Raw genomic sequence first — 25,271 nt, 5'->3', positions numbered from 1 at the left:
GTTCGCGAAAAATCGCAAAGTCTATCGCTTTCTCGATGACGGTCACGCCATTCACGTAACGTGAAATGACGCTAGCCGGGCTACTATCGGTCGTCGCGTCGTTTCCATGCCCTGCCATTTCTCGATATCTTTAATTTCTTTCCTTTTTTTTTTTTTTTTTCTTTTTTCTCGGTCATCAATTCGGACCAGTGGCGCGGTGTAGCTTGCGAACGGAAATGAAACGAACCGACACAGCTGCGGAGAACAAAGCACCGGAAATTAACAACGGTATTTCGTTTCTCTGGTCTTACAACAAATGAAATTCCTAGTTTCCACTTACGAGAATGACCTGCGATTAATGACGGTAAACCTAAAGCGTTCCAACATTCCGATTCCATTAATTCGTTGCACCGAAATCTACGTCTCCTCGTTCTTTCTCAAGGAATTCAAACACGAAAATTTCGTTGCGTGCTTGCGATCTATATAGATAGAGATATCGATCGGTCTACGTTACATCGATCAACAACAACGTTACAGATCTCCTGAAAATCACGTTGTCGTCGCTTCGAACGCAAACAAACATAGCGAAAGGTACAAACTCGCTTGAGCCTCGCTTCATCGTCGCTTCGGTTCGTTCTTCCGGTATCAAGTTATTGTTTGAAGGAAATAATAATCGTATCTACGTGATAATGGTAAAGACAAGAGTCATCGGAGGACACGAAATGCAGGTCGTAAAGTAGAAAGTCGCCTAGAATACAAACGAGAAGAGGCTAGCGACTGTAACCTTGTGGAAGGAAAAAAGAATTTCTGATGAGTCCTTCGTGATAGATCTCGACTTCCTGGTACCTTGATTGTAGCCTCGTAATTTCCCAACGTGCACGTTCGCCAGTTCTCTCCTTTTTCGGTACACAGAGATGAGAAATTCGATTTGTTGGCCAAGAATAGCCAAGTTTCACTGTGGTGTATGGTTGCATCGCAGATCCGATAGGTTAACTAGTTTCTAAACAATTTGATTGAATAATTGTAACAATGATGACTTAAAAACGCGTGCTTGCGTGCTCAACGGAAACTGCGTTTGTCGTCCGTGCATCTTGTACGATTTAAAATTGACGACGGAATAGTCGTCGGGCAGAAGCAAATCGGAAAATGACATCTGTAAAAGATGAACGTCGCATTCTCAGATCGAAAGTGAACGACGCGCCGATATGTAATGCGAAGATATAAAATAATAAAAATAGCGATAAAAACCGCGTTCCTATAATCAGAGGCACAACGCGATACGATTCCCAGAAACGCTTTGCAAAAAACATTGCCGTGGAAATAATTATGCAGACCGCGCACGGTGGGACATCGACTTGTTTGTCTTTGCGCGCATATTTATCAGTCCGAAGTAACTCCATGGTCAATTTCCTTAACCCCGAGTTTCCGTATCAAAGTTACACCTTTCCTACCCGCCGATCTTTGCATTAACACCTTTTTCATTTGTTATTTTATACAAAACTGCGAAATTTCTTTCTTTCGCCTCAGTCGGGCAACTGTGTTTACCGCAGTATACATACATATATATGCATGTTTTATGTAAATGAAATCATCGCGTCAGCAGTCCTCGAAACTTATGCGCTCGGAACTCCATATCGGACAAGTAAGCTTCAGGCTGTGAAGTTATTCTTTACGAGTTAAAACATTTGGAGAAATTTAAACGTTCGATTATTACAAATCGATCGTCGTAACACGTCGCTCGTGTAAATATATTCATCCAACAATCGATCAATGGAATATAAAAATTGTTAAAAGTGCAAGTGAAAGAACTGAATCTTTGCAATACGATCGAACAACTTCCTTCTTTCTACGTTCATGTAGCAAAGGATAAAAGAAATCGAAAGAACGTGCAATTGGTTATTGTAAGATCTCTTTTTCCTCTTATAGCTTCTGCAAAGGCAATTATCTCATTTTCACTAATTAGAACTTCGTGCAAGGGACTAGAGCTCGCTTTTATCAGCTAAGTAGCTACGTCTTAATTTCTCGTGAAACTTTGATCCTCTGGAAACATCTGTACGCGAATAAGGAAGAAGATAAACGTTTCCGGAGGAGCGAAGAATAGTCGAAAATTCGATCGGTCATCATAGATTTTACGAATTGGTCGGTTGGAAGAGGCACGAACAAACTGACGCATAGGCAAACATAGTACGTAATCGCAAAAGTACATATTTTTAAGTCGCGGTCGCAGATACGATATCGCTTCCATTGCGGTTCAATGAGTTGCATAGTGCTAACTTGCATAAATACGACACTGTTTGACACCAAAGATCACACGACAGAAACGAAATTGCGTTTGCAATGTTCGATAAACGAGAAAAGCGTCGGAGATTAGAACCTCTGCCGTATTATTCACCGACAACGGGCAACGATTCCGTTACGGTATGTTGGTAACGTTTCCCGCGGCCGTGAAAACTTCTCTCGAACGCATGCTACCTGAATACCTTTGGATTTACACATTTAGTTGTCATTTCGACGAACCGTCAAAATACGAAGATATGGTGAAACATTTCTTACAAAGTACAAATCGATCTGTTTTATCTACTGCCAATACAGAAACGCAAGTACGAGTCGTTTCCGTTACACGATTTTCTTTCGCGAGATGCCACTCGAGATTCCATCGTCGAGCGAAATATCAAACTGTGTTCACATTGGTCGCACCTACTCCGATAACAGCAATTGCACATTATTCGATAAACGCAATTAACTCCATTTCAATTTGCAGTTGCACGACTATTACGAGGTACCTGTATCGATACGGAATAAAATCACGAAAAGATCATCTCATACCGAGTATCATTCTCAACCATCCTCGAACGATTTTCTGCCAACTAATTACTTGTCCGTTAATTTCGCCCGCCTTCTTCGCAGTTCTTTTTATCCTTAGAAAGAAAACGAACCAATGGCGGGCGTTTTTGATTTATAACGGTGCATGTTACGGAGTAGAAAACCTGCATCCGGCACGAGAAAGGTATCTAGGACGCGTGGGTACGAGTGGCTGTCGGAAAGAAAAAATTCTCAGCTCTAAAAGCTTTTTACCAACCCTCTGACGAACGTTACCGACATTAGAGCATTTACCTATAAAAAGACAATGCCTGTAGACCCGGCAAGTTTATTCGACGAAACTCCTCGAGAAAATAGCGATTCGAACGAATGCGAACGACCGGATCGAAGTCGACGACGTTTGGATACACCTCGACGATGGCACATCTTGCACCGAGCAATTTTGAAAATCGATCAAAGTACGTGCATCGTCGACGGCCTGGCTGCTGCGATGGATGATTCCTTTCGTCAAAGGGAACGTTTCCACCAAACTGTCCGAATATCCGGCAGCGTTTTGAACGATTCGCGGTTTGCAGTTGCGCCAGTCCGAGATCTATTTTTGAACAGGATGTATTTATAAGTAACCTTACCTTTCGTGGTCCCAACTACGTGCCGGCACTCGCGTAAATGGTATTGCGACCATCTGAACCTCTTTCAGAGCCGATATCTCACGCGTCCCTCCGTCGTGAGTACTTGTTAAACGGAGTAACACGAATTATATCGTCGTTGGAAAATGCTTTTGTAATGGACGCCGCTACTTAACTCGCCAACGACATTAGTAATTAAATAGCTTCATAGGAACGTTAACACGCTGCTTCGACGAGTCCCCACGCTGCTTCTTCCTGCTCTGCTTTTTCATGCTTAGATAAACGTCGCGCCAAGGTCTGCCTTTCCATCCTCTCGACGATCTCGTAACGCCAATCAAGCAATAAAGCGTCGTCTGATCGCGATTTCATCATCAAAATCGAGGATAACGTACGTTGGCGTGTCGAAAGAAACAAACAAGATTCGGATGTTGTAAGCGTGTTCGTCAAAATAAAAACGAGCGGCTGTCTTCATTTCGAATCAAAATCACGGCCCTACGAGACAAACGGAACAGTCTTTGTCAAGGGTTCCCTGGATAATCTCGGGAAAGCGGGATAAATAACCAGACGGCTCGTAGACCGAACCGTTTAGTCGTTTATATTTGGATACCGATGTATTCTGCGATCCCCTCGTATTTTGCATCGCGATCGCCAACTCTTCGTTATTCTCTTGGCGTCTAAAGTTCTATGCCACGTTCGAACGGAGGTGAGAGTTTTTGCCTGAACACTCTTTCTTTGACTGACAAATTAGAAACGCATCTGCAAAAAGAGAGAGATAGAGATAGATAGATAGATAAAGAGAGAGAGAGATAGTCAAGATGCGAAATGTTATGAGATGAAACTTCGGTGCGGCGACCTTCGCGCGTGAGACGTTACCGCAAAACCAACTGCTTCCAGGAACGGCGCCACGATCTACGGAAGCCGACCTAGATGCTCCGCATATTAACCTATGAGCGATTCAAATTTTGGCGACGCGAAGATATTTTACGAAGAGTTTAAGCTTCGACGAGGATCGCGCGAGCAATCTCTACGTTCGAATTCAATGGGGAAAGAAAAACGACCCGGTCTTGTTTTCCTTCTTCTCTCCCTTCGATGGAATCGGTCCTTGAATTCGAAAGAATTTCCCATGTCACGATGGACGAGGATCGCTGCCACGTGATACATACTGTGTTTTGACTGATACCGTTCGCCGGCACCACGATAACTCGTCGAAGAAAGACAGCCTATCGTTGAAACGTATCGTTGCACGGAAAAAGGGACAAAGACGAAAGGTCCCATTCCCATAGGACGCTCGACGGGAGAAGGTTTTTAACGTGACCGGAGTGTTTTCTGTCAAACAAAAGCTTATTATATTATTAGCTTGTCTCGGCTCGGTGAGAAAGAATTTCTTTTCGACTAGAAAGAACGAAGGCCATGTTCGAAACCAAACCCCTTTTTTCCGTTCTGACTTTTCGTCCAATTGTATTACAGAACTCGAAACTGGCTCGTCACTCGCGTGAATCTCATTTTAGGCAAAGTTTTTCCTTTGAAACGCGAGACCCTATAATAAGCGCGAAGTTCGTGAACAATTAGAGGACTGTTTCATGAACCGGTCCGGCCAAGTTGCAACCACGCGTCTGTCTCTTCTGGATTAAAGCGAGCAGAATACATCCAAGAATTTTAGATCGTCTAATTGCGCGCGTTAGAATAAAGCGTTCGTAATCGCGCGTCGTGAACGCTACGTTCGTGTGCGATGAAAAAAGTTAAAAGGTGCGTTTCGCGAAAAATTGTTCGCAGCGTTTTTCGTTCTACGATCGATGAAACAATTGCGATAACTACGTCGCTCGGAGCGATTACTCTACGTGATTCGGTCGCTAAATGGTCAGGTCGTCGAGAAGAAGAGAAGAGAATCTACGCTGGTAATCGGTCGAAGCTAATATGTACATATTATGTCTGCATGTTACACGTACACACATATGCTAATATACCGTACGCTAGAAGTTTCGTAGCGTTGTAACCGGTGTAATAAGGTTAAAGATTCGTTATCGTTTTCATACATCGAGCCGGTGTTCTTTCTGCTCGTTAAAACCGTAGCCTTTGATATCTGAAGCTCGATGTCCAGCTAGCATTAAGTGACTTACGACGTTTTCACTGTGGCCTGACGGAAATAGCGTTATGGCGAGCACGAGCAACAAGAAACGTCGCGAGAAAGGGGAAAGGAGATGTCGCTCGCGGGAGATACAAGACGGGCGCGTAGAAGAAAACGGTCGTGAGAACGAAGAGAGAATCGTCGAGAAGAGTGGGGAAGGGGAGGGAAAAGAAGGGAAAGGAAGGGGTAGGAAAAAATGGAGAAGAAAAAGGGAGAAATATCGCGGTGCAGAGGCGACTAGAGGAAAAACGATCGAAGCGAGCAAGGCCGAGGGAAAACGAACAAATGCTGCGCGTTGAAGGTAGGGAAGCAAAGGAAAAGAAAGACGAGCGAAGAGGGGACGAGGATAGAGATGGAGGCGAAGAGATACGAAGAGAGAAATCTTCGTTTTCTAACGGGACAGGTGCATGCCTCTATTTTGGCGAGCTCGCTGGCAAATGTTTTGTCCAAGCTGGTATAAAATCGCGACGTTCCTCCGCTCAGCTTCTCTTAGATCTCAACCCGCTCCTTTTAGTCTCTTCGAGTCTCCCTCTTTAGCTCGTTCGCTCGCGCTCAAGACGTTCGCTGAGGGAAGCGAGTCACAATCGACTGGGCGCTTTCGCTGCCTTTCCTTCCTTCATCCGGCCTCGCGCGCGAGAATTACATAACATTTCGTTTAGTATAGTCGCGAGTGAGACCCTAAACTCGTTTCGCTTATCTGCCTGGACGAGTGCGTCGTTCGACGCAAATGTCCGTGACACAATAGCGAAATTTTCTCAAGTAAACACGTTGATTCCGTTTCGAAGAAACGTTTCTGAAAGCTATCGTGACTCGTTTAACCATGGGAAAAATAATAAATTCCTTTGCTATAAGTCCAATTTAGTCACAGTGACGAGACACGTAACTAGAACGCGAGAAGAATGCCAATATCTCTCCGAAAAACTCCAAGAATTCGACGTTGTCGAATTCTTGGCGCCAGAAGGTTAGACAGAGAGAACAACATTAACGGCATCTTCGTTGAATCGCCTCTCCCTCGTTCTCGTCGTGCTTTGTTTCTTCCTCTCGTTCCTTTCTTTTTCTCCTGTCTTCGTTTCGCGCGTCATTTTTCCTTTCTATTTCGCTGCGCATAATCGTTCCGTAATAATTTTAGTTGACGTTAGACGCTCTCCACAGGCGCACCAGCGACGATCGTTGACCGCGCGCATACGTAACGATCCTACTGAAATTATTCCATTTCCATTCAAGAGGAATCCACGAGTTCTCGCGAATTTTCTTTTTCAATGCGGCGACACGACGTCGAAAATTCGTCGACGTCGATGTGCCAACGCGACCTCGTTAAAGTGCATTTTAATTCTCGCGAGGCGAAGATTTCCTGCACGCCGTCGCTAACCATTGCCGCTGTCTCCATTGAAATTCAATTCTCCCATGGTACAGGTCCAATTTTTTGCCGGTCAGGAATTTTTCTGGCATCCGGTGAATTAGCTTTCTCCTAGCCTTTTCTCGATGATATCGTCCCGTTATCTGTTTACAACGGCGTTTGCCTACGTAGTTTTTCGAATTTCGACAGAAAGGAAAAAAAAAGACGGTTGCTAAGCGCGAAGAAAAAAGCCCGGCGCCTACGGGAAATCTGACGGAATCGAGACACGTGCGTGCGCGCACACGTGTTCACGACCGAAACAAACGCGTGAATCCGATGGACGTGCACCAGCATTTCCAGATTTATCGACGCATTAGGGCTCGGCTAAAGCGGTGCCGCTTCGTTTCTTTCTGCGACAAATCGATTAAAACAGCGACAACGTAACTCGGCTTTTGTTCCATGCTTGTCGTCGAGTTATCGTGATACGCTCTTGTCTTTTGTTTACACCCCCGGGAATACTACACGTTGGTTTCCTGCACTAGAAACGAGAATCGATTTCTCCATTAAACGACGTCCCTGGCGTACAGAGGCGGCGTATTAGACTGTAATTTGTATTTGTTTAGTAAATAATTCTCGTTCCCTACGTAGAAACCAAAAACGGGAATGTACGCGATCCTGTTCGCGAAACCTTTGAAAACCAAGATATGTACGTAGTACGTACATGTTATAATAGAAATGGACGCTTTCAGAAGTCAATGAAAACGGATTTCGAGCTGTGTTTCCAGAATGGAAATAATTTGTCCTTGGACAAAGAGCTAGTTAGAGGCTATGCCCTTGAAAATGTACGAGCTAGGAAGCGAGAACTCCCTCCGGTATTAACAAATGTTTCCTATTAAACGAAACCGCACACACCGGCTGGAATAATTAGCAGCGGCGGACTATACGATTCCATATGGGCTATCGCTCTGGGAGTTTGAACGATTCATTCGCGAGAGAGAGTCGTATATAACTCGGTCATCGAAGAGGGGGATAGTAGTGGCGGATACGTCGCTCTAAGGGTGCTGGAAAAGCCTCGGGCCTCGTGAATCATGGTGGCCACGCGAAAACACCATAAAAATAATACAGCTATGTCACGATAGGGCAAGCGTGACTCATCCTCCCGCACGAGTCGTTAGATCTTACTTCCGAAGATTCGATCGAGTCAACCATGGGGTCCTCCTCGTGGAGACGATGAAAGGGTGGTCCGCGATTAGGGTGCGCCCCAACTGTCTCGACGCTGTGTCGAGACGCGTAACAGGCATAACGACAGACTATCTTCCGTGATTCGGCATCGATCACATCCTACACGACGGCTATATCCCGGATGTACCGTGGAACCTAATATTTTAAGGGGTTTTACGAATTCTCACCATCGAACGTTGGAAAACGCCGACACCGGTCCCAACGTCGTTCGACGTAGCAAATCTACACCGATGCAATGAGAATCTAGGCGGGATATTGTTACGGGGATAATGCGATTCGGCGGAAAGCTACAGGAATGGTTATACATAAATATTAATGGACAGAAAGCGAGCCGCGTGACGTTCCGTAATGCCGCATTCAGATTGATATCGACCGCTTTCGATTCTCGTTAGTCATCGTGGTTTGTTCCGTGTAGTGTGCTTTCCAGACACCACCGTAACACGTAAATGTACGTTTCAATGAGTCACTGATACGTGGAACTGTTTACCTTGAAACGGACACGTGCCGGAGCTGACCAACAACGGTGTTTCATACGATTCGCGTCTGTTAAAAGTATCGCGTGATCTCGTCTCAGGATCCAGTCGAATCGAGCGCAAAACCGGGCTAGCGACAGTTGCAAAATGCAAGCACGAAATGTATACTGATTTTCGAAATCGAAGAGGTCGATCAAAATTAGCTTGAAGGCTGGTAAACGCGCGTCCGAGGACACGCACGAGACCAAGGCGTCCGATATCTTAATTCTCAACGACTCGAGACAAGACGTTCCACCGGAAATATCATATTCCTGACCCGCATACGATCTACTTATCTCTCGTAGAAAATCAACGATTCCCGTCGATTACGCGTCCCTATAAAGCCAATGGTTAGAGACGATTAAAGGTGGCTGTAGTTGATTAAAATATATAGAAGATCGCATTGTTGCATTCAGCTAGACGACGGTGGAAACGTGTTGTGACACTCGGCTGATAGAAAGTAGGATTTATCTAAACGGCTATTTAAGCCGTGGCATGCGTATCCTGTATGCGTGTGACGAACGTAAACGGCTTTAGTGATAATTTCGTTCGACTCGATCGAGACGATAGACGCGTAAGAGAGCAGTGGCTCGTTCAAGGACCACCTACGGGCTCTCATAAATTTTCGCGCCAATTTTCGACAATTACGTCTCTTCTATAACTCTGTTATTTGTGGTACGCGAGTGCCGAGCCTGACGTACTTTATCCACACGAGGGATACGTTAGATATCGATCTGGCTTTTCTCAACCGCACTCGTTCTCGCCGAAATCGAGATACGCGATCGAAGGGAAAGGGAGCCGGTTAATGTGCTCTGCACACACAGCCATTTACTCGTATTCGACGCTGGATGACGAAGGGTCTGGTTTAATGGCAGTTACGACGAACGCGTTCGTCCAACACATACGTAGCTGGAAAATTTTGCTCGAAATACGAATCGAATCGGACACGCGACTCGAAACCTCGTCACCGGACTCGTGAGATAAGAAGCACGTGACTCGACCTTTTTACACATTGCTGTATCGAAGAGATCGCTTTTGGAACGCCGCACCGTGCCGTTGCTAATTGAATCGCGCCCACCCAGTGAATCGAATCGAATCGAATTACGAACGAGCCGCCTCCTATGTCTATTAGCAGCGTATAAAAGGCAGCTGTTCGTGCGGCGCGACGACACTCGAAATGAGTGATAAAAAAAAGGGAAATAGCAACAAAGTGGTGGAATTGTTTAGTTTAGAGAGGCAAAAGCGGAGCTTGGGTAAAGAATAAATACAGACTGGCCAGCAAAAGTTTCGAGTGGCCGGCAGAGCACTCGAGCATACAGCGACCGCGTTCAATTGTACCTAACCGAGTGGATAAAGTTTGACGAGATTCTCGCTGGCAAATAAACGCGACCATGCTACTAGGATTCGACGTTCGAGCGACCAATCGAATCGACGTACGATCTCCAACAGATTTTACACCCAGCTTGAGGAAACGAGCCTATTCCTCTGCCGTTTTGTCCGCTTTCTTGCTCACGACAACGATCTCAAAGTTCGGTCCGTGTTTTTGCGAGCAATCCGCGGTCCTCAATTCCCAATTCGTACATTCACGTGGGTGCGTGTGGTCGACCTCGGTGAAAAAGAGAGGGTGTAGGTATCCGACGCGAGGGAAACGCGAGGATTCCGAAAATAGATTCGCTGCGAACCGTGCGGCGACATTAGAAACACCCTGCGTATAATGCCTCTCTCTACCCGGCTACAGTAACGGCTTGGCCTCTCTCATCCACGGCCCTGGCGCTTTCATTATGAAAAGAAAGCCGAACGTAAATACACGTGGACACAAAGGTGCCACCTACGCATCGATTTTGTAAATTACAAACACCGTTCGTTCGACCTTCGCGTTTAATTCGTTCGTTAAACGCGTGTTTCTTGAACTCCGCGGCTAGAGAAGACACGGTTCTCCATCGGTGTTTGTTTTCTCATCCGACCCATACCGGGACGCAAGTATGTGTTTTCACAGAATCAATAAACGAAACGGAAAGAAGGTAGCAAGAAAAATTAATAGAAACGACGAATGGATCGGGTGGACGAGCCGGATCGTTCGAGCAATCCATCAAACCGAACGCGCATCCATTCGTGCGACGAGTTTATCCCTTCAGCGGGCATTCCTGACCCTTCGGTTCGGCCGACGACTCCACCCTCGATGAACACGCTGCAGCATATCCAGCCCCCTACGCTCGCGTAATCGTCTGCACGATGATACGCCAGAAATTCACCCCGCGTTTATTCCACCGAGGCAAACTTGGTCTCGTCCCTTTCCAGTCCATGTCAACAAGTCAGAGAGAGAGAAAGAGAGAGAGAGAGAGAGAGAGAGAGGGGGAGAGGAAAAGAGAAAGAGAGACACGCGGCGAAGCGGAACGCATGCGTTTCCAACCTTTCTACCCTACGCATGTAAGAAAATGTATACGTACTTTGCCTCGCGGTTCTGTGTACCGCGTGTATTTGCGCAAAGACAGATATTTATCGTGAAATAGCTAACCTTGAAATAAATCTTTAGCAATCGGTTACTACTCGCACTGGCCGATGAAAACGAAGCAAATAACGCAAACGCATGATTCCGTACAACGAGGTTCCGTAACTATCGTGGAAATCTTGTTGGACGATTCTCGAATGTAACGAACCCGCGATTATTAACGATGCAAAAAGCGTGAAAACGGTAGGGTTACGGCTACGGAGAAAACGGGGTTTTCAGCTGGCGCAAACGAACGGCACCGAGTGGATTTTGCGCGCGTCATTAGCACAAATGCGTCGCGGTGCATCTTGGTGCAACGTGGTTCACGCGCGTTAAGATGCGTGTGCATTAGAAAAGCGGAGTGGGCCGTGGCTAAACGAGCGCGTGTGCGTGCTGAACTGCGTGTCCTCGGGGCCGGGTTAAATGGACGTGTGCCGCACGAGGAGGGTGCACGAGTGGGGGTAACTACACGCGTGTCGTCGGTTTTGGTTTTAGTTCCGTGGCAGTCGCTGCCGACGACGACGATCTCAAACGGTTGGCGAGCCCCGCTGCTGGCTTCTTCTTTCGTTTCCACCGGCGAACACGCGCGCTACGCGTATATTCTTTTTCTTCTCGTTCCGTTTGCCGATCTTTTGTATCGTTCGTTTTGTCTCGACGGTATTCGCGTTCCGCCAGATTCGCATACCTCTCGTCGACGCGCGTTATCTCCACGTAGCTTGGCTCCACGCTATAGACAACAACATACAAGTGCATGCGACAATTCATTGACATTCTCCGCGAGATACGGTTAACGTATCGAACGTACGACTATTACTCCGCTATTCGACTTTATCTGCAGCGCGTTGTTATTATTCCACGACAGCGGAGAGCAATAATAATCGAAGCGAGTTCAACCGCCTCAGACGCCAGCTGTATCGAGGCACGCTTCACACAGGAGCACGAAATGCAACGAGAAGAATAAAATACGAATCGAGCCACCTGATCGTGGGTCTAATTTAAAACCGCGCAACGCGGGAAAAAGTGGTAGCCGCCCAAGAATAACGAGCGTGAAACTCGAAGGAAGGAAGAGAGGCATCAGGAAGAAAAAGGAGAGTTGCGGGCTGTTTCGCAGTCGACATCAAAGTTGAAATCTTGCGGGGGCGTTGCGGAAGGACGCAGGAAGAGCTCGGCGCGGAGAATCGAGAGGCTAAAACGCGCGACGAACGACACTCGCATCGAGCTGACGACAAAAAATTTGACAAAGCGAAAGGAATTTAAAGGATAGGAGCGTAGGAGAAAGGGACGATTCGTCCGAAAAGGGACAAAGAGGGAGCCGAGTGTCGGTCAAATGCGAAAAAACGTCGGCTCGTTTTGTTAATCAAAAGATTTCGGTTCGGCACGACGACGTGTTCCGACTAATAACGAGCACGTGTGACCACAGCGCCTTGCGTCGATCGGAAAAAGGACCAACCGAGGAGAGAGAAGGGGCGTAGCACGAAAGGAAGTTCGTAGAAAAGGATCTTCGCGCGACGACTTCGACCATTGCAGCTTCTTCCGCCGCGTCTTTCTTTCAAACAATCAATTCGAGATTGTCCCTTCGAGAGATTCGAAACATTCCGATAAGACGCGACGACGATTCCACGAACGATCGGAATTTTTGTGACACAGTTGCTTATTAAACGGATTGCTTCTTTGATATGACGACAAATCGATCGTCGATAGATCGATTATCGCGACGACCGAATGCTGTCGAGAATGTATTCCGTGCCGTCGGTTCGGTTCCGATCGATCGAGAGAACAGTGACGTCGTGTAATCGCGGCTCGAATTATCGCGTGAGAGATCGTCGTTGATTCAGCTACCGACGATACACGGAAACAATTGGATCGCGCGCAATCGGATGTCTCGAGAGGTGTTGACCGGACGTGGCTGGTGGGTCGCGCGTCAACTCGAACACCTGATTCTCGGTTACCGGTTCGAGATGCGGCGCACGTCCGGACACGTGTTTCTGACAAGTTTGCTGATACTGCTTCGAGCACGTCGGGCAGACGCAGCTACCGAGAATTCGCCCGAATTCTCGAACAAAGGTACGTTGCATCTTTCCGGATGCTCACTTTCATATTACAAACAAACGGGCATGTTACTAAGTGCTTCGTCTTGAAACGCGAGGCGACTCCGTTTCCATTTGCATTCACCGTGTTAACGCGTTTCACAATAGGAATATTTCTAACGAACGAACGAATTAACGTTTTGCGAGGTTCCCGTATATGTATACGACTGCTTTGATTCAAATTTGCTCGAACTGCAGGGTAATAGATCGACAGAAAAGCGGTATTACCGCTAAGCGGTTCCAGACTTATTTTGAACCGAACGAGCGCTCTGACCTCGACACGATTTTAAATAAGTTAAAAGTTTGGTCACTTCAGCCTATCGGGAACAACCGGAAGAATTCGAATAAACTCGTACGCACGCGGCACAACCATCAAATTTTTGGCATATTTTCCACTCTCGATACACTCGCTTCGAAATAAAATGAGCAACGTCATCGACGTTGCTCGCTGTTTTCTTTCCCCTTGGCAGGTATTTTGTCCACCTTCGATCGCCCAATGGCTTCCTCTCGTATAGGTACGTTCAAGTATAGAAAAAGAAGAACCACGTCTGCGAACTATACAAAATTTCAAATTACGTTCTTAAGCAAAACTCGTTGTATATTCGAGGCAGCGTTAGACGATATAGCAACCCGATAGAAATAGGCCATCTCCCCTACGATGATACTGAACTTCTCTATTGCTTTAATTTACGAAGACGGTTGAGGCTGTCAGAGGTATCATCAGCGGAAATTCGAAAAACGCGATATACCTTGAAAGAGAAGAAACGAAAAGGGAAGAGAGAACAGGGGCAACGTTTCGTCATCGATGCTTCGATCGGAAAGTAAGAAGCGGGTCCCGGTGAACTTACCGGCGGATATTTTGGGCAAACAGCACGCTTGCTACCAAAGCAAAAGAATTTGCGCGATTTATTTTTGGCACCGTAAAAAGGCGCCGCTTCATTTTGATCCCTCGCTTCATCCGTCACGGAGCTTCACAGCTCTTCGTAGCGCCGCGGCTAACTTCCGAAATTTATGAAAAGAGCGGAACGCGATGGTGAATCGCGAAAGATCAGGATGCATCGAGGAACACGCGAACATCGAGCGGTATTAGAGTGCCTCGTGCAAGAAGGAATGCGTCCTCGCGAGCGTCGTTTATAGCTTTTAACCGAGCACAGACGGGACAGACTCGGACGACCAGGGAGGACTCAAAGTTCGAAGGAATTCGGGGAGGACCTTCCGACGTGTTTCAAATTCCGGCCTGGCTTAAGATATATAGGTATTGTCCTTGCGGCGAATAACAAATCCTTCGATGATTTCTTCGTTCGAATGAAAATATTTGCGGAAGAAAACGTAAATGAAAGACCTGCCTCTTCGGTGATCCATCATCGCCCCTGTAGGTATCGCGGCGATCTTTACATGTTTGTTTTACGAGCCGCCGCAAAAGCAACGCTTTCCGCGAAACGAAAGCACATCGAGCTTCCGAGCCGCTCTTCGCGCGCCGCTTCGCTTCTCCATCTTTTCTTTTCGTCTCGCTAATTGCGGGACAAATTTTACCATGACGCGCGATCGTTCGAACAACGAGGCTGTAAATTCGAGACACGATTCACTCCGCGCGAACGTACGCCGAGTTCAAAGAATTTAACGAAGCAGAAGGGAATCGGTTGCGCGTCGAAATTTTCAGAGCGCCGTGGAAAGCCTTTAACGCAGGGCCAAGTTTGAATAACAAAACGGATGAGCCGGAGAGGCGCGGAGCTTGTAGCGCCAATGAAATTACCATACAAAGTGATCAAACGGGCAGACTTTTACGTCTATGGCAACCCTCGGACGCATTACAAAAGAGTGCCGACACAGGACCACCAACCACCAAAAAATCGACTGGAAAACCGGTACAAGTTTAATCTTACGCATATTCGTGCATTGCCGCAGGTACAAATCGACCCGGCGAACGCTGGGAGGAGTCGGTTAAATAATTACGGTGCCGTCAATGAAATATCTTGATTTCGCCATCGGAAGACCTCCAACGCGGCCTTTTAACGTCTCACAAACCGGACCCGCCTCCGTACCTGTCATTTTTCAAAGGTTACGACCTATAAGCAGAAACCTGGCGTCGTTCATATCTCATGCGTGTAATCGATTTTAGACCTTCGCCGACCCCCAAACTCGCAGAAATATCTTTCCTCCTTTCGATGGTTATTTCGCAGACGCAATCGTAGAGTCGCACGTCTACGTATATAAGAAGAGAACTTTGATTTTCAATAAGCACGGAATAGCGGTGTTAGGGTGTCGTCTTTTCCAAAGTACCGAAATATCCATCGGATCGAAGCGCAACGTACGCGGTGACAGTTGGAATTTTATTGGGCAATCGAACTTCTTCTGGGCAGGATAGCAACAGGTGTTGGGGCAAGAGGATGCGGAATTATGCGAGAATGAAATTGACTAAAGCGTGACCGAGCGGGGTAGATTAGAAAGAGATAACGCGCACGAGTGTGACACGAATGTAATAAAAGGCTACATTCGGCGTTTTGCGTGTGAGCGATGAGAAACCGATCGAACTAGAGACCAGCGGCGAAGATATAGCCAGGCTATGAACGAAAACGCCCGACAAACGATGGAATGCCATCGATCTATTCCGCCGCGACCGCCACGAGTACCGACCGCGGCGGACAAGACTCGAATACGTTGTACGAGCGGGACAAAAGGCAGGAAATTGCACGGTATCGCGTAGCGAGCCCGCACGAGCAACGGATCGGAGGGCCGCGGATAGACGCCGATAAAAACTCGTAAATTAATTCCATGTTGCGCAGAGGTCCCCGACGCCATGGAGCCTCGTGCCAACCTCGCTTAGTCATGACTCCGCGTTACTCCACTCGTCGTGTTCGTCGCTCGTAGATTACTGTAATGGCCGCCTCGAGATGCTCGCCGGTTCGATTCGCGAAAGATGGACATCGAATCGGGTAAAAAAGAAGAAACACGCGAAAGAAAGAAATCTGAGGAAGGGACACGAAAATAGACAAGCCGGCGGAAGCGCGCTTTCCTAACGAGCGTGATACAAAAATAACAGGGCTACCCCTCGGCCGAGCATTATTTACATAACAGTACACTTTAACGTACAGATTTTTTCTTCGAATCGTTACCAATTTCCGTTGGATATCGGAATTCTATTCCGAGATGCAACGATGCGCGAGCGGAAAACGATTGTTTGGAAAAGAACCACAGGCACACGGCTCTCCGACCAAAATTAGGGATATACATCGCGTCGATGTTTGAAAATCTTGATTACAAACGCTCCATTCGGACGATAGTAGTAGCCTTGGAAGCTCTCTGAACGCCGTAGTTCCGCGAAACGCGATCTGTTAGCTCGTCTCTGATTTCGATCTATGGAATATCGACGTCGGTCGATCGAAATAACACGTCAAATTACGTAATAGCGAGACCGCGTTTGCGTGTCGCCGGTTTACGAACAGATTGAAGCCTGGCCGAGCGCAACGCGGCGACGAAACGCTCTGTCGAGAAGACAAACTAGGTTCGGTCGTTCGCCTTTCAGCATCGTGTTACGCCGTGCGAACACGAAAAACCTACACAGCATGGAAAATGGAAAGCGTCGACGAGCGAAAGAAGAGAATGGTGGCCGCGCGCAAGCGAGCCCCTCCAGTCAGCCCTCTTGATCTTTCCTTTGAAACGTCAACGCGATTCATCTATCTGGATATCACGAGCATCCCGCAGGTTGTTCGATATCGGAGCGATGCATCATCGTCCGTAATTTTCTGCTTACATCGGTCGCGATTTAAACTTAGAATCGTTGCGACGTTACCAAGTTTCACCCATGGAGAAAATAGAAACGATATAACACGAACGCGCACGTGCGTATATGAGAACCAGTGTTAATGTACATCGCGGTATGCCATTGATAACTCGGTCGTTCTCTCTTGGCACTCGCTATCTCTAGTTCGCGCTGGGCTCGATTTTCCATCGTCGACTATCGAGAAACCTTGTCGCGTTCTCGGCGGATAATTGCGAGATTAAGAAAGTGGAGCATCGGCACGACGCGCTTACTTATGAAATTGCCTGTAACTACGGCATCGGCTTGTAAGATTTACCGGCGTGTCTCTTATTCGAACTCGACTCGGTTAAATCCTATTTTAATCGAAACGCGAGTGCGTGCGCCAGCGTATGGCTCGTTTCCTAGAATAGGCAAAAACGACGAGTTCGTAGCGTAATGAGCACAATAGCGAGCCAAAAAGGATCGCATTGTCATAGAGTTTTGCTGGTATTGTGTTGGTGGTGTGCCGTGGCCTGGTACGCGACGAAGCGTGCGCGACGACAGTTCGGCTGCCAGGGAATCGCTTCATTAGCGCCACTTTCTTCGTCGCTTCGCGTCACCCTTAACGAACGACCGAGCAGAGGATACGACGAAAAGGGGTGGTCCCGGCCTCTTTTCGTTACCCCGTGAATCTCCCTCGAAAACTAACATCTTAGTAACGATGCTTATATATTCTTTCCTGCGTTTCTTTTTAAGGGTCTACTACGACTCACGCTCTTACAGCGCCGCTCAGATTGGTGTGGGGCAGCGAGGGCAAAGACGTCGAATTACCATGCGACATCACTCCACCGACACCGACCGACTCCGTGAACATGGTGCTTTGGTTCAAAGACACCGCTGGGATACCTCTTTACAGGTAACGTTCTCCCGCCATTCCATTCCTTTCCTTCTATCTCGTCCGGACAAAGGACAAAGCTAGCTGTTGTATCCTAATCCCGTGTATGTTATTTGGCGTAACACGATGGACCGAATTTACAAATCCATTTTTTTCTTTTCTCTTCTCTGCTTTGGTCGCGCAAAATGTACGATAAAAGAATGATAGCCGAACAGAGTAAAGATAAACGACAGCCATCGATTCACCGTGACTTTATTTTACCGGATATACGCGTTCCTTTGACATCCGTTTCGCCAACTTGCCGTTAACGCGAAATCCATCAGGAAGGAAGAAGCTCGAGCACGAGTCGCGTGGTCGCTTGTCGACCACGCTTAATATTCCTAGATGCCATTGTTCTGACATCGTATCTCGAAATATCTCAAGCCAAGCATCCGAAATAGGGTTCCTCTGTACCGTCTTGCTCTATTATGCAGTCGGGACTCTGCCGTCGTTCTTGGAAATAAGCCGCGATCCTTATCACCACTATCTTATTCGTCGACTCTCAACAGCCAACGACCAGTTTAATCAAAATGATCGCGCATACTCCACGAGTCGCGATTGACCGTTCGACCGAAAGTAGGATTGAGGTAGATCGCGTAACGTAAATAAACCAAAAGACCGTCGAGGATGGTTGGCATCGACCGTTGGAATTTCTTAATACCAACGAACTTTCAGAAATAGAGTGGTGGATCGTCATTTCGTGCTGACAAATACACGTAAACAGTGTATTCCGGATGGTTTATTTATGAACGGGAGTTGTAAGTTTGTCCGTAAAATGGAACGGTCTGTTTCAGTGTCGGCGAGCCATTAATCGCGAACCGGGCATCGTTGTACGAGCGCGAGATTACGGCATAAAGAATTTTCCTGGAAAAGGGCAAACGCGTGGATTCGAAGAGAAAAGAAAATCCCTTTTGCGGCTGGGTCTGTTCCGCGTGAAAGAGCGATCGTAAAAAAATACGCCGGAAAGGAGGGACGTCGAGCGAGACGAACGCAAAGCAGGTGGCTTTGAGATTTTACGAGTTCGGTTATTCGTACCAATGGTCTGTGCCCTTCGACACAGTTTTTTTTTCCTTCGGCTCCCCACGAGGCGCGTAGCAGGCAACCGTCAAGAAGAAACGAAAATCCGAGGGAAGAAGAGCGCGGGAAAGAAGTTGGTACAGTTACGAAATAGTTGGAGAAGAGCGAGACGTTTACAACCGGCGTCACAATTTGCAGCAAATCGACTGCGAATTGATTCTTTTTCCGTCGTGTTGCCGCGGAGATTTCCTCCTCGACATTGCGTAACGGTCAACCGTTCGCGGTGAATCTAAATTCGCTGACTACGTGCTTGCCAACTATCCTTTTTTTCTCCGTAAATAGATGCGCGTGCTAGAGTTAGTCACTAAAATTGGCCAAGGGGGGTCCACGGTCCGGTGTTTACCACCTCCTTTTACACCCGGAAACGTCAACTCGCCCGATCGTTGACTCGTCGATTGTCGAGCCAAGAATTTCGACCTGCTGATCGGCAGAATGCTCCGGGTAACCGGGTAACCTCGCTACTTTGATCTTGATGCCGCTGCGAAAGGAAACAAATTGTGTTCGACGATCGAAAAACGTTGCTCGTCTTTCTGCGCAGCCTGGACGCAAGAGGCAAAGATCTCGCCTCCGCCGTTCATTGGGCGGTCAGCGATGATCTCGGCAAGAGGACCTACTTTCAGATCGGTGATGGCCATCGAGCTAAGCTCAAAGTTACCAAGGTCACATTCAAGGACCAAGGAATCTTCAGATGTAGGGTAGATTTTATCAATTCCCCGACGAGAAACTTTCGGGTGAATCTCACGCTCGTCGGTGAGTATCGTCCAAAGGGTAGAACGTTTGCCGTTCGATCGTAACAGGCGTAACGAGTTCGCGTTTTTCTCCTCTTTCCAGAAGAACCATCCAGACCTGTGATATACGATGCTCAGGGGCGAGAGGTGACAAGAGTGGCTGGACCCTTCTTGGAAGGTTACAATCTCGACTTGACCTGTCAGGTGTCTGGGGGTAAACACTTGTACTTTTTTCCAACGATCCAAGTTCTTGCACAGTTGCCCTAATCGTGTTATTATTTATCTTAGGAAGACCGAAGCCTACGGTAGTATGGTGGAAGGACGGTAAGATACTGGACTTCGTCGTTGACACAATTTCTATTGGTTCCCCGAGCAAATTCACGGTGAACCGTCTTTTCATCAACGAGGTGACGAGATCGTTGTGGGGCACGAAGCTCGAATGCAGAGCTCAGTCGGAGCAGATGACCTCTCCGATCGTTCGCGAAGTGCCTCTAGATATTTACCGTGAGTATCGCGTAGTGTTTTCTCGTCGACTGGCTTTGACAACGACGAAACAAACGACGCGGTTCAGAAAGGGCAATCGCGAGTGGCGCGCGAGCCTAACATCTGGCAAGAATAAAATAGAACGAATAAGCGCGCTCCACAAGGTCGCATCTTCGAATCTTAACGCGTGCTAAAAGCGATCGCGGACGGCTTAAGCGACAAGTTAGTCCGATTTAGTTCCGTCCACGCGTTCTCCTCCTAGCGTTCGCCTTTTGCGTCCGCCCTGTCGATATCTTGCACGATCCAAGTCGTTCCGAGGAAAAAGCGTATCTACGAGCGCGCGCGGCTTCTAAATATTACGTAAGCCGCTCGTATTTCTCGCGAGGCGTTCAAATTTCTAGCCAGATCGAGGCTGTTCGATGCTCGAACCGCACCGCACGTCAACGGCTTCCTATGTTGCAACATAAGCGCCGGACATCCTGCGTGGCAAGAAATATCGCTCTTATTCATCCGAATGTCCTGCGGCTCGGCCGACGAACAAGAAAGAAATTTAAATATAGTTGGAGCTAGTGACCCGCGGCGGAAGCGAGATGAATTCCAACGATTTCGCGCGGGCCTCTTCTTAACTCCTTTGACGGTCGTATTTCGTGGAATTGTCGTTGAAAGTAAAAATACGCGGTTCGAGTGGCGAGCATGTGGCTCCCTCGACCCGTTATTTTCGCCACGGCTCGAACCAGCTATAGGACTCGTCCTCCTAGCAATTTTTTGTAGGCGGTCGCGGATCCTTGGAGAATCGCTGAAGCGATCGAGCGAGAAAAGGAACGCAGGCGAAGCAGGCGTTTTCTTCGCGGCATGCTATCTCGATCGAGTATACGCACGAACGAAATTCGTAATCGTCGATTCGTTTCGCAGTGAAGCCTGCGATCGTAAAGATCGTCCTGATCGACAGTCAAATCTACGCCGGGCGTCCGCTCGCGGCGCGCTGTGAAACCTGGGGAAGTTCTCCCGCTGCCAGGATCATCTGGAGGCTAGGAGGACAGACGATAGGCGATCCCAACGTGTCGACTACGCAGAGAAGCAATTCGACGATCAGCAAGCTGGCTCTGGTCCTTGGCAAAGACGACAATGGCAAGAGATTAACCTGCAGAGCCGAAAATCCCAGATTTCCCGGCGGAGTGCTCGAAGAAACTGAGATCTTGGACGTTGCCTGTAAGGTTTCCCTCCTTTTCCATCTTATCAAACGATACGTATATCTTCCCAAAATGACACACAGCTTCTGTGACTTTCGCGTTTAGACATACCGGTTGTTTCCATCGACCTAGCCACCGGTTACGTCCTGGATACTCTCAGAGAAGGGGACGATCTGAAGCTGGTGTGCGACGTGGAGAGTAACCCACCTCCGACCCGAATCATTTGGTACCACAAGGTAGGAAGAGCTTTTACGCGATTACTCGGTTCTAAGAGGGAGTACGAATCACGGGCCCTTTCAGGACGATCGATTGGAGCACGACGTGACCGGTGGAACGCTGATAGCCTCCAACACGTTAACGCTGAGGGTACTCACTCTGGCTCATGCAGGCGAGTATTCGTGCGAAGCGGTGAATTCCGTGGGAGAGGGTCGGAGTCCTCCGATTTTCGTTCAGATGAAATGTAAGTACATGTTTCGCGGCTGCTACTACTGCAATTTCGACTTTCTCAACGGAGATTGTTCTGCCGGATAGACGCGCCGAGATGCAGGGCAGGTTACGAGCGACACGAGGTCACGGCTGGTCGCCACGAAACGGTGTCGCTACGCTGCGAAGTCGACGCTGTTCCGAAAGACGCGGTGCGATTCTCTTGGACGTACAACGGAACGCGCGGTGACGTGTTGCCGATGCCAAACTCCAGAGCTCGGAATAACGGGCTCGTTAGCGTTCTCGAGTACACTCCTACCACCGACGCCGACTTTGGAACTCTGGCTTGCTGGGCGAGCAACAGCGTCGGCAGACAAAGGACCCCTTGTGTATTCAACATCGTGCCCGGAAGTACGTGTCCTTGGAAATTGATAACTAGAACAAATTCCACGAAAGCATGCCGACGAAACTTCGACGTTTTCGCGTGCTCTTCCGCTTTTTATTTGAAATCGTCTCGCGGTAAAGGGACGAAGCTTCCTTAAGAAGCCAAGTTCAACGTGTTTCGTCGATAGCGCCATTTCACGGCCGTTCGATTTGTCGACCAAGTTTTCGAATTATCTTTGACGACGAGTCACTGTTCCTCTGTAAAGTAACGAACGTTACGATTCGCAGAGCCACCGCAGCCACCGTTCGACTGTTCTCTGCACAATGAAACCACCTCGCTGCAAGTGAATTGCGTGCCCGGCGCCGATGGTGGTTCCCCGCAATACTTTTTGCTCGAAGTTCGAGGGATACCGAGAAACTCCGGGGTCGTTCAGATGAATCCGCCGACGCTCCACGCGCCTCAAAGCGACCAGGGAATGGTCGGAGACGTACCGGCGATATATCAAGAGAGAAATCCAAGGCCAAGCTTTCAGCTGCACGGTCTTGAACCCGGTTTCGATTACACGTTATACGTGTACGCTGTGAACGACAGAGGAAGGAGCGAGCCAGCGCTGTTGGAGCATATACGAGTGGCTGAAGTTATCGGCGGGAAGATCGAAAGAAACGGCTTGTTTCTGGAGGATCTGAAAAAGGCACTTCCCAAGGCTAGCTCGGAAAATATGATCATCGTGATCGCCTTGACAGGTACAGGTAATCGAATATAGGAAAATTTATACACTCACGTGTTTCACACGACACGCGTCCATGGACGAGTGAAAGCGAACGAGATTTTGGATCGAAGGTGCGGTGGCTTTGATCCTGATCGGTATCGGGGTGATCATCGGGTTGGCTATCTGCAGGAGAAGGACCGCGTCGCCGCTCAAAGACGGTCCGGACGATTTTACCACCCCCACCTACGTCTCTGCTCAAAGGATCGAGCCAAGGATCAGATACTCGGGCGACAGCAGACGTTCTCAAAGAACGAGCTTGTACATCGAGGAAAATCGGAACGGTAGACTTTTCTTCGACTCTCGAAAAGCATAAATTTCGCAAACGTTTTAACACGCGAATGCTCGAATCTTTGAAAATTATTTGAAACCATATAATTGCGATCCCAGTTGAGTTAATGTTCGCTTCTTTTTATATTTACAGAACCGGATCTTCTACAGAGAGTCGAGATCGATCTACACGATTAATCTTCCAAAGGCTGCTTTTTATTTTGTACAGTTAGAGGTAAAACGTCCATCCTTGTTTACTATACTTGTACGCTTTTCGCGACGCGCTGTGTATATATCGGTCGGGCACAAGTGCCTCTTTCCTTAGGATTTAGGATAGTAATTCGGTAAGGCATAAGAGAAGAAGAGAACAACACGATGCATCGTGAGTTTCCTCCGGTGATTTAACACTGTTTCCAGAATTCCTGTACCTGTTTTTTTTACAATCGTATTCGAGGAAGTATCTTTTAAAACGTCGGCTAGATGACGAACTTTAGAACGTTATTTATTGCATTTCTTGCTGTAATTTACGTGCCATATTTTTTTCTTTCTTTGTGCCTTTTTCTTTTTATTTTCTTCCATCCAGATGAACAAAAAATAAGAGTATTATAGGTAATTGCGCGACGGTACTCATCGACTCGTGTCTTTATGATAATCGATGCTTCAGCGGAAGCTTGTCGTTTCTCGTAGATGAGCGGAAAAACTTCGCGTTTACGACGAAACGATTTCGGCGTATCTTATCTTGAGATTTCGAAGAAACCTCAAAGATTATATCTCGAGATTTCGAAAAGATCGAAAACGTTTATCTAATTATGTAAATAGCGTACGAAAATGCTGGATTGTATTATTAGCGATTAAACGGCCAAATAAATTTTTACGTAATATCAGGCGTGTGTCTATTCGATGTATGTTCTCCCCAACCATCATGCAGCGTACGTAGTTCAGAGCGGAACAAATAGTTTCTAGACCAAACGTAAAATGCCTCCGATACCGGATGTTTGGTGCTATCGATTGTTGGTAAAAAACGTGCGTTTAACCATCGACGCGATGCGATATCGCTGAAAAACATAACGCGTCCACTGTTTCGACAGCAGCTCCAATAAACAATTTTACGAAAGATCGTAATTTTGCTGGCGGTCGTAGCGTTCCAATTCGGACGAAAGATCATGATCGTGCGATTTCGCCGGAATAGATAACAGACGATGAGAATCAACAACATCCGACGCCCGTAAATTATACGATATTTCCGGTTATCCAGGATCGAGAAAGTGCGCTGATCGAAAACAAACTGTATTGTTTAGCGTGATACTTCAACTTCTGCGGTAAATACAGGGCCGTCCGTTTAGTTCAACGTTTTAGCATCGTGTTGGAGATCCTGCCGAAGGCGTTCGCGAACAACTGCAAGCAGGTGAACCGGCCAATCTAAACATCCCGTTATATGTATGTATACGATCACTTGGATTATTTGTTTAGTCCTTTCAGGGGATCGTTACTCTCTGAGCGAACATGATTTCCGCTTCCCAAGAGCAGGCTGTGGAAATCAAAAAATTATCTTACGCGATAATTCGTGCTAGAATACCGCGATACGGAAAGTTTGAAACGCGAAAATGTAATGGCAACTAATCGATTTAATCTTTGATCGAAACTAATCGGAGATTAGTAAACATCGCTCGTTAAACGGCTCGTTATAAAGCGTCGATTCGCTTTGACGAACTGCGCGACGATAAGTTTGATCGTGCGCTGTTTATTCGTTATTTACGAGTAATCTTGCATAAATATACGTCGCAATAATTATAACGGGAATTATACGTTGACGGGTATTTGGACGCGCACGTACATACGTCGCGTATGCAAACTAAGGAGAAGGACATAAAATTTACGATATAATATATAATGTACGCAAATACATTAGTCATACACGTTCGATTCCAATTATTACCTGGCAACAACACATAGATCGCACTTTGTATTACACATTACGAAACGTAATTGTAAACGCGTCGTTGATTTGTAGGTAAATGCGATGCATCGTTATCGTATTCGATGACAGGAACTCGTTCAACA

At 47.3% G+C, this 25,271-nt stretch overlaps 1 protein-coding gene across 4 annotated transcripts; it reads left to right on the top strand.

Annotated features, from left to right (window-relative positions):
- The first annotated feature begins 831 nt into the window (after positions 1–831).
- LOC126871698 (synaptogenesis protein syg-2) lies at positions 832–24,096 on the top strand. 4 transcript variants are annotated; one of them, XM_050630779.1, is made up of 12 exons: positions 832–1,880; positions 17,711–17,870; positions 19,504–19,715; positions 19,797–19,907; positions 19,982–20,197; positions 21,089–21,385; positions 21,472–21,602; positions 21,667–21,826; positions 21,898–22,200; positions 22,462–22,923; positions 23,015–23,224; positions 23,365–24,096. In XM_050630779.1, exons 2-12 carry the CDS (start codon positions 17,827–17,829, stop codon positions 23,406–23,408), a joined length of 2,190 nt encoding a protein of 729 aa, XP_050486736.1. In that variant the 5' UTR covers positions 832–1,880; positions 17,711–17,826; the 3' UTR covers positions 23,409–24,096. The 4 variants fall into 4 exon arrangements, with proteins under 4 accessions (XP_050486736.1, XP_050486734.1, XP_050486735.1 ...); XM_050630777.1 differs by lacking the exon at positions 832–1,880 and adding an exon at positions 11,234–13,192; XM_050630778.1 differs by lacking the exon at positions 832–1,880 and adding an exon at positions 11,237–13,192 and having other exon boundaries at positions 22,462–22,917.
- The last annotated feature ends 1,175 nt before the right edge of the window (positions 24,097–25,271 follow it).

The sequence above is a fragment of the Bombus huntii genome, chromosome 12, assembly GCF_024542735.1.
Source record: "Bombus huntii isolate Logan2020A chromosome 12, iyBomHunt1.1, whole genome shotgun sequence".
Lineage (NCBI taxonomy): Eukaryota > Metazoa > Arthropoda > Insecta > Hymenoptera > Apidae > Bombus > Bombus huntii.
This window is presented reverse-complemented; position numbering and strand designations above follow the sequence as displayed.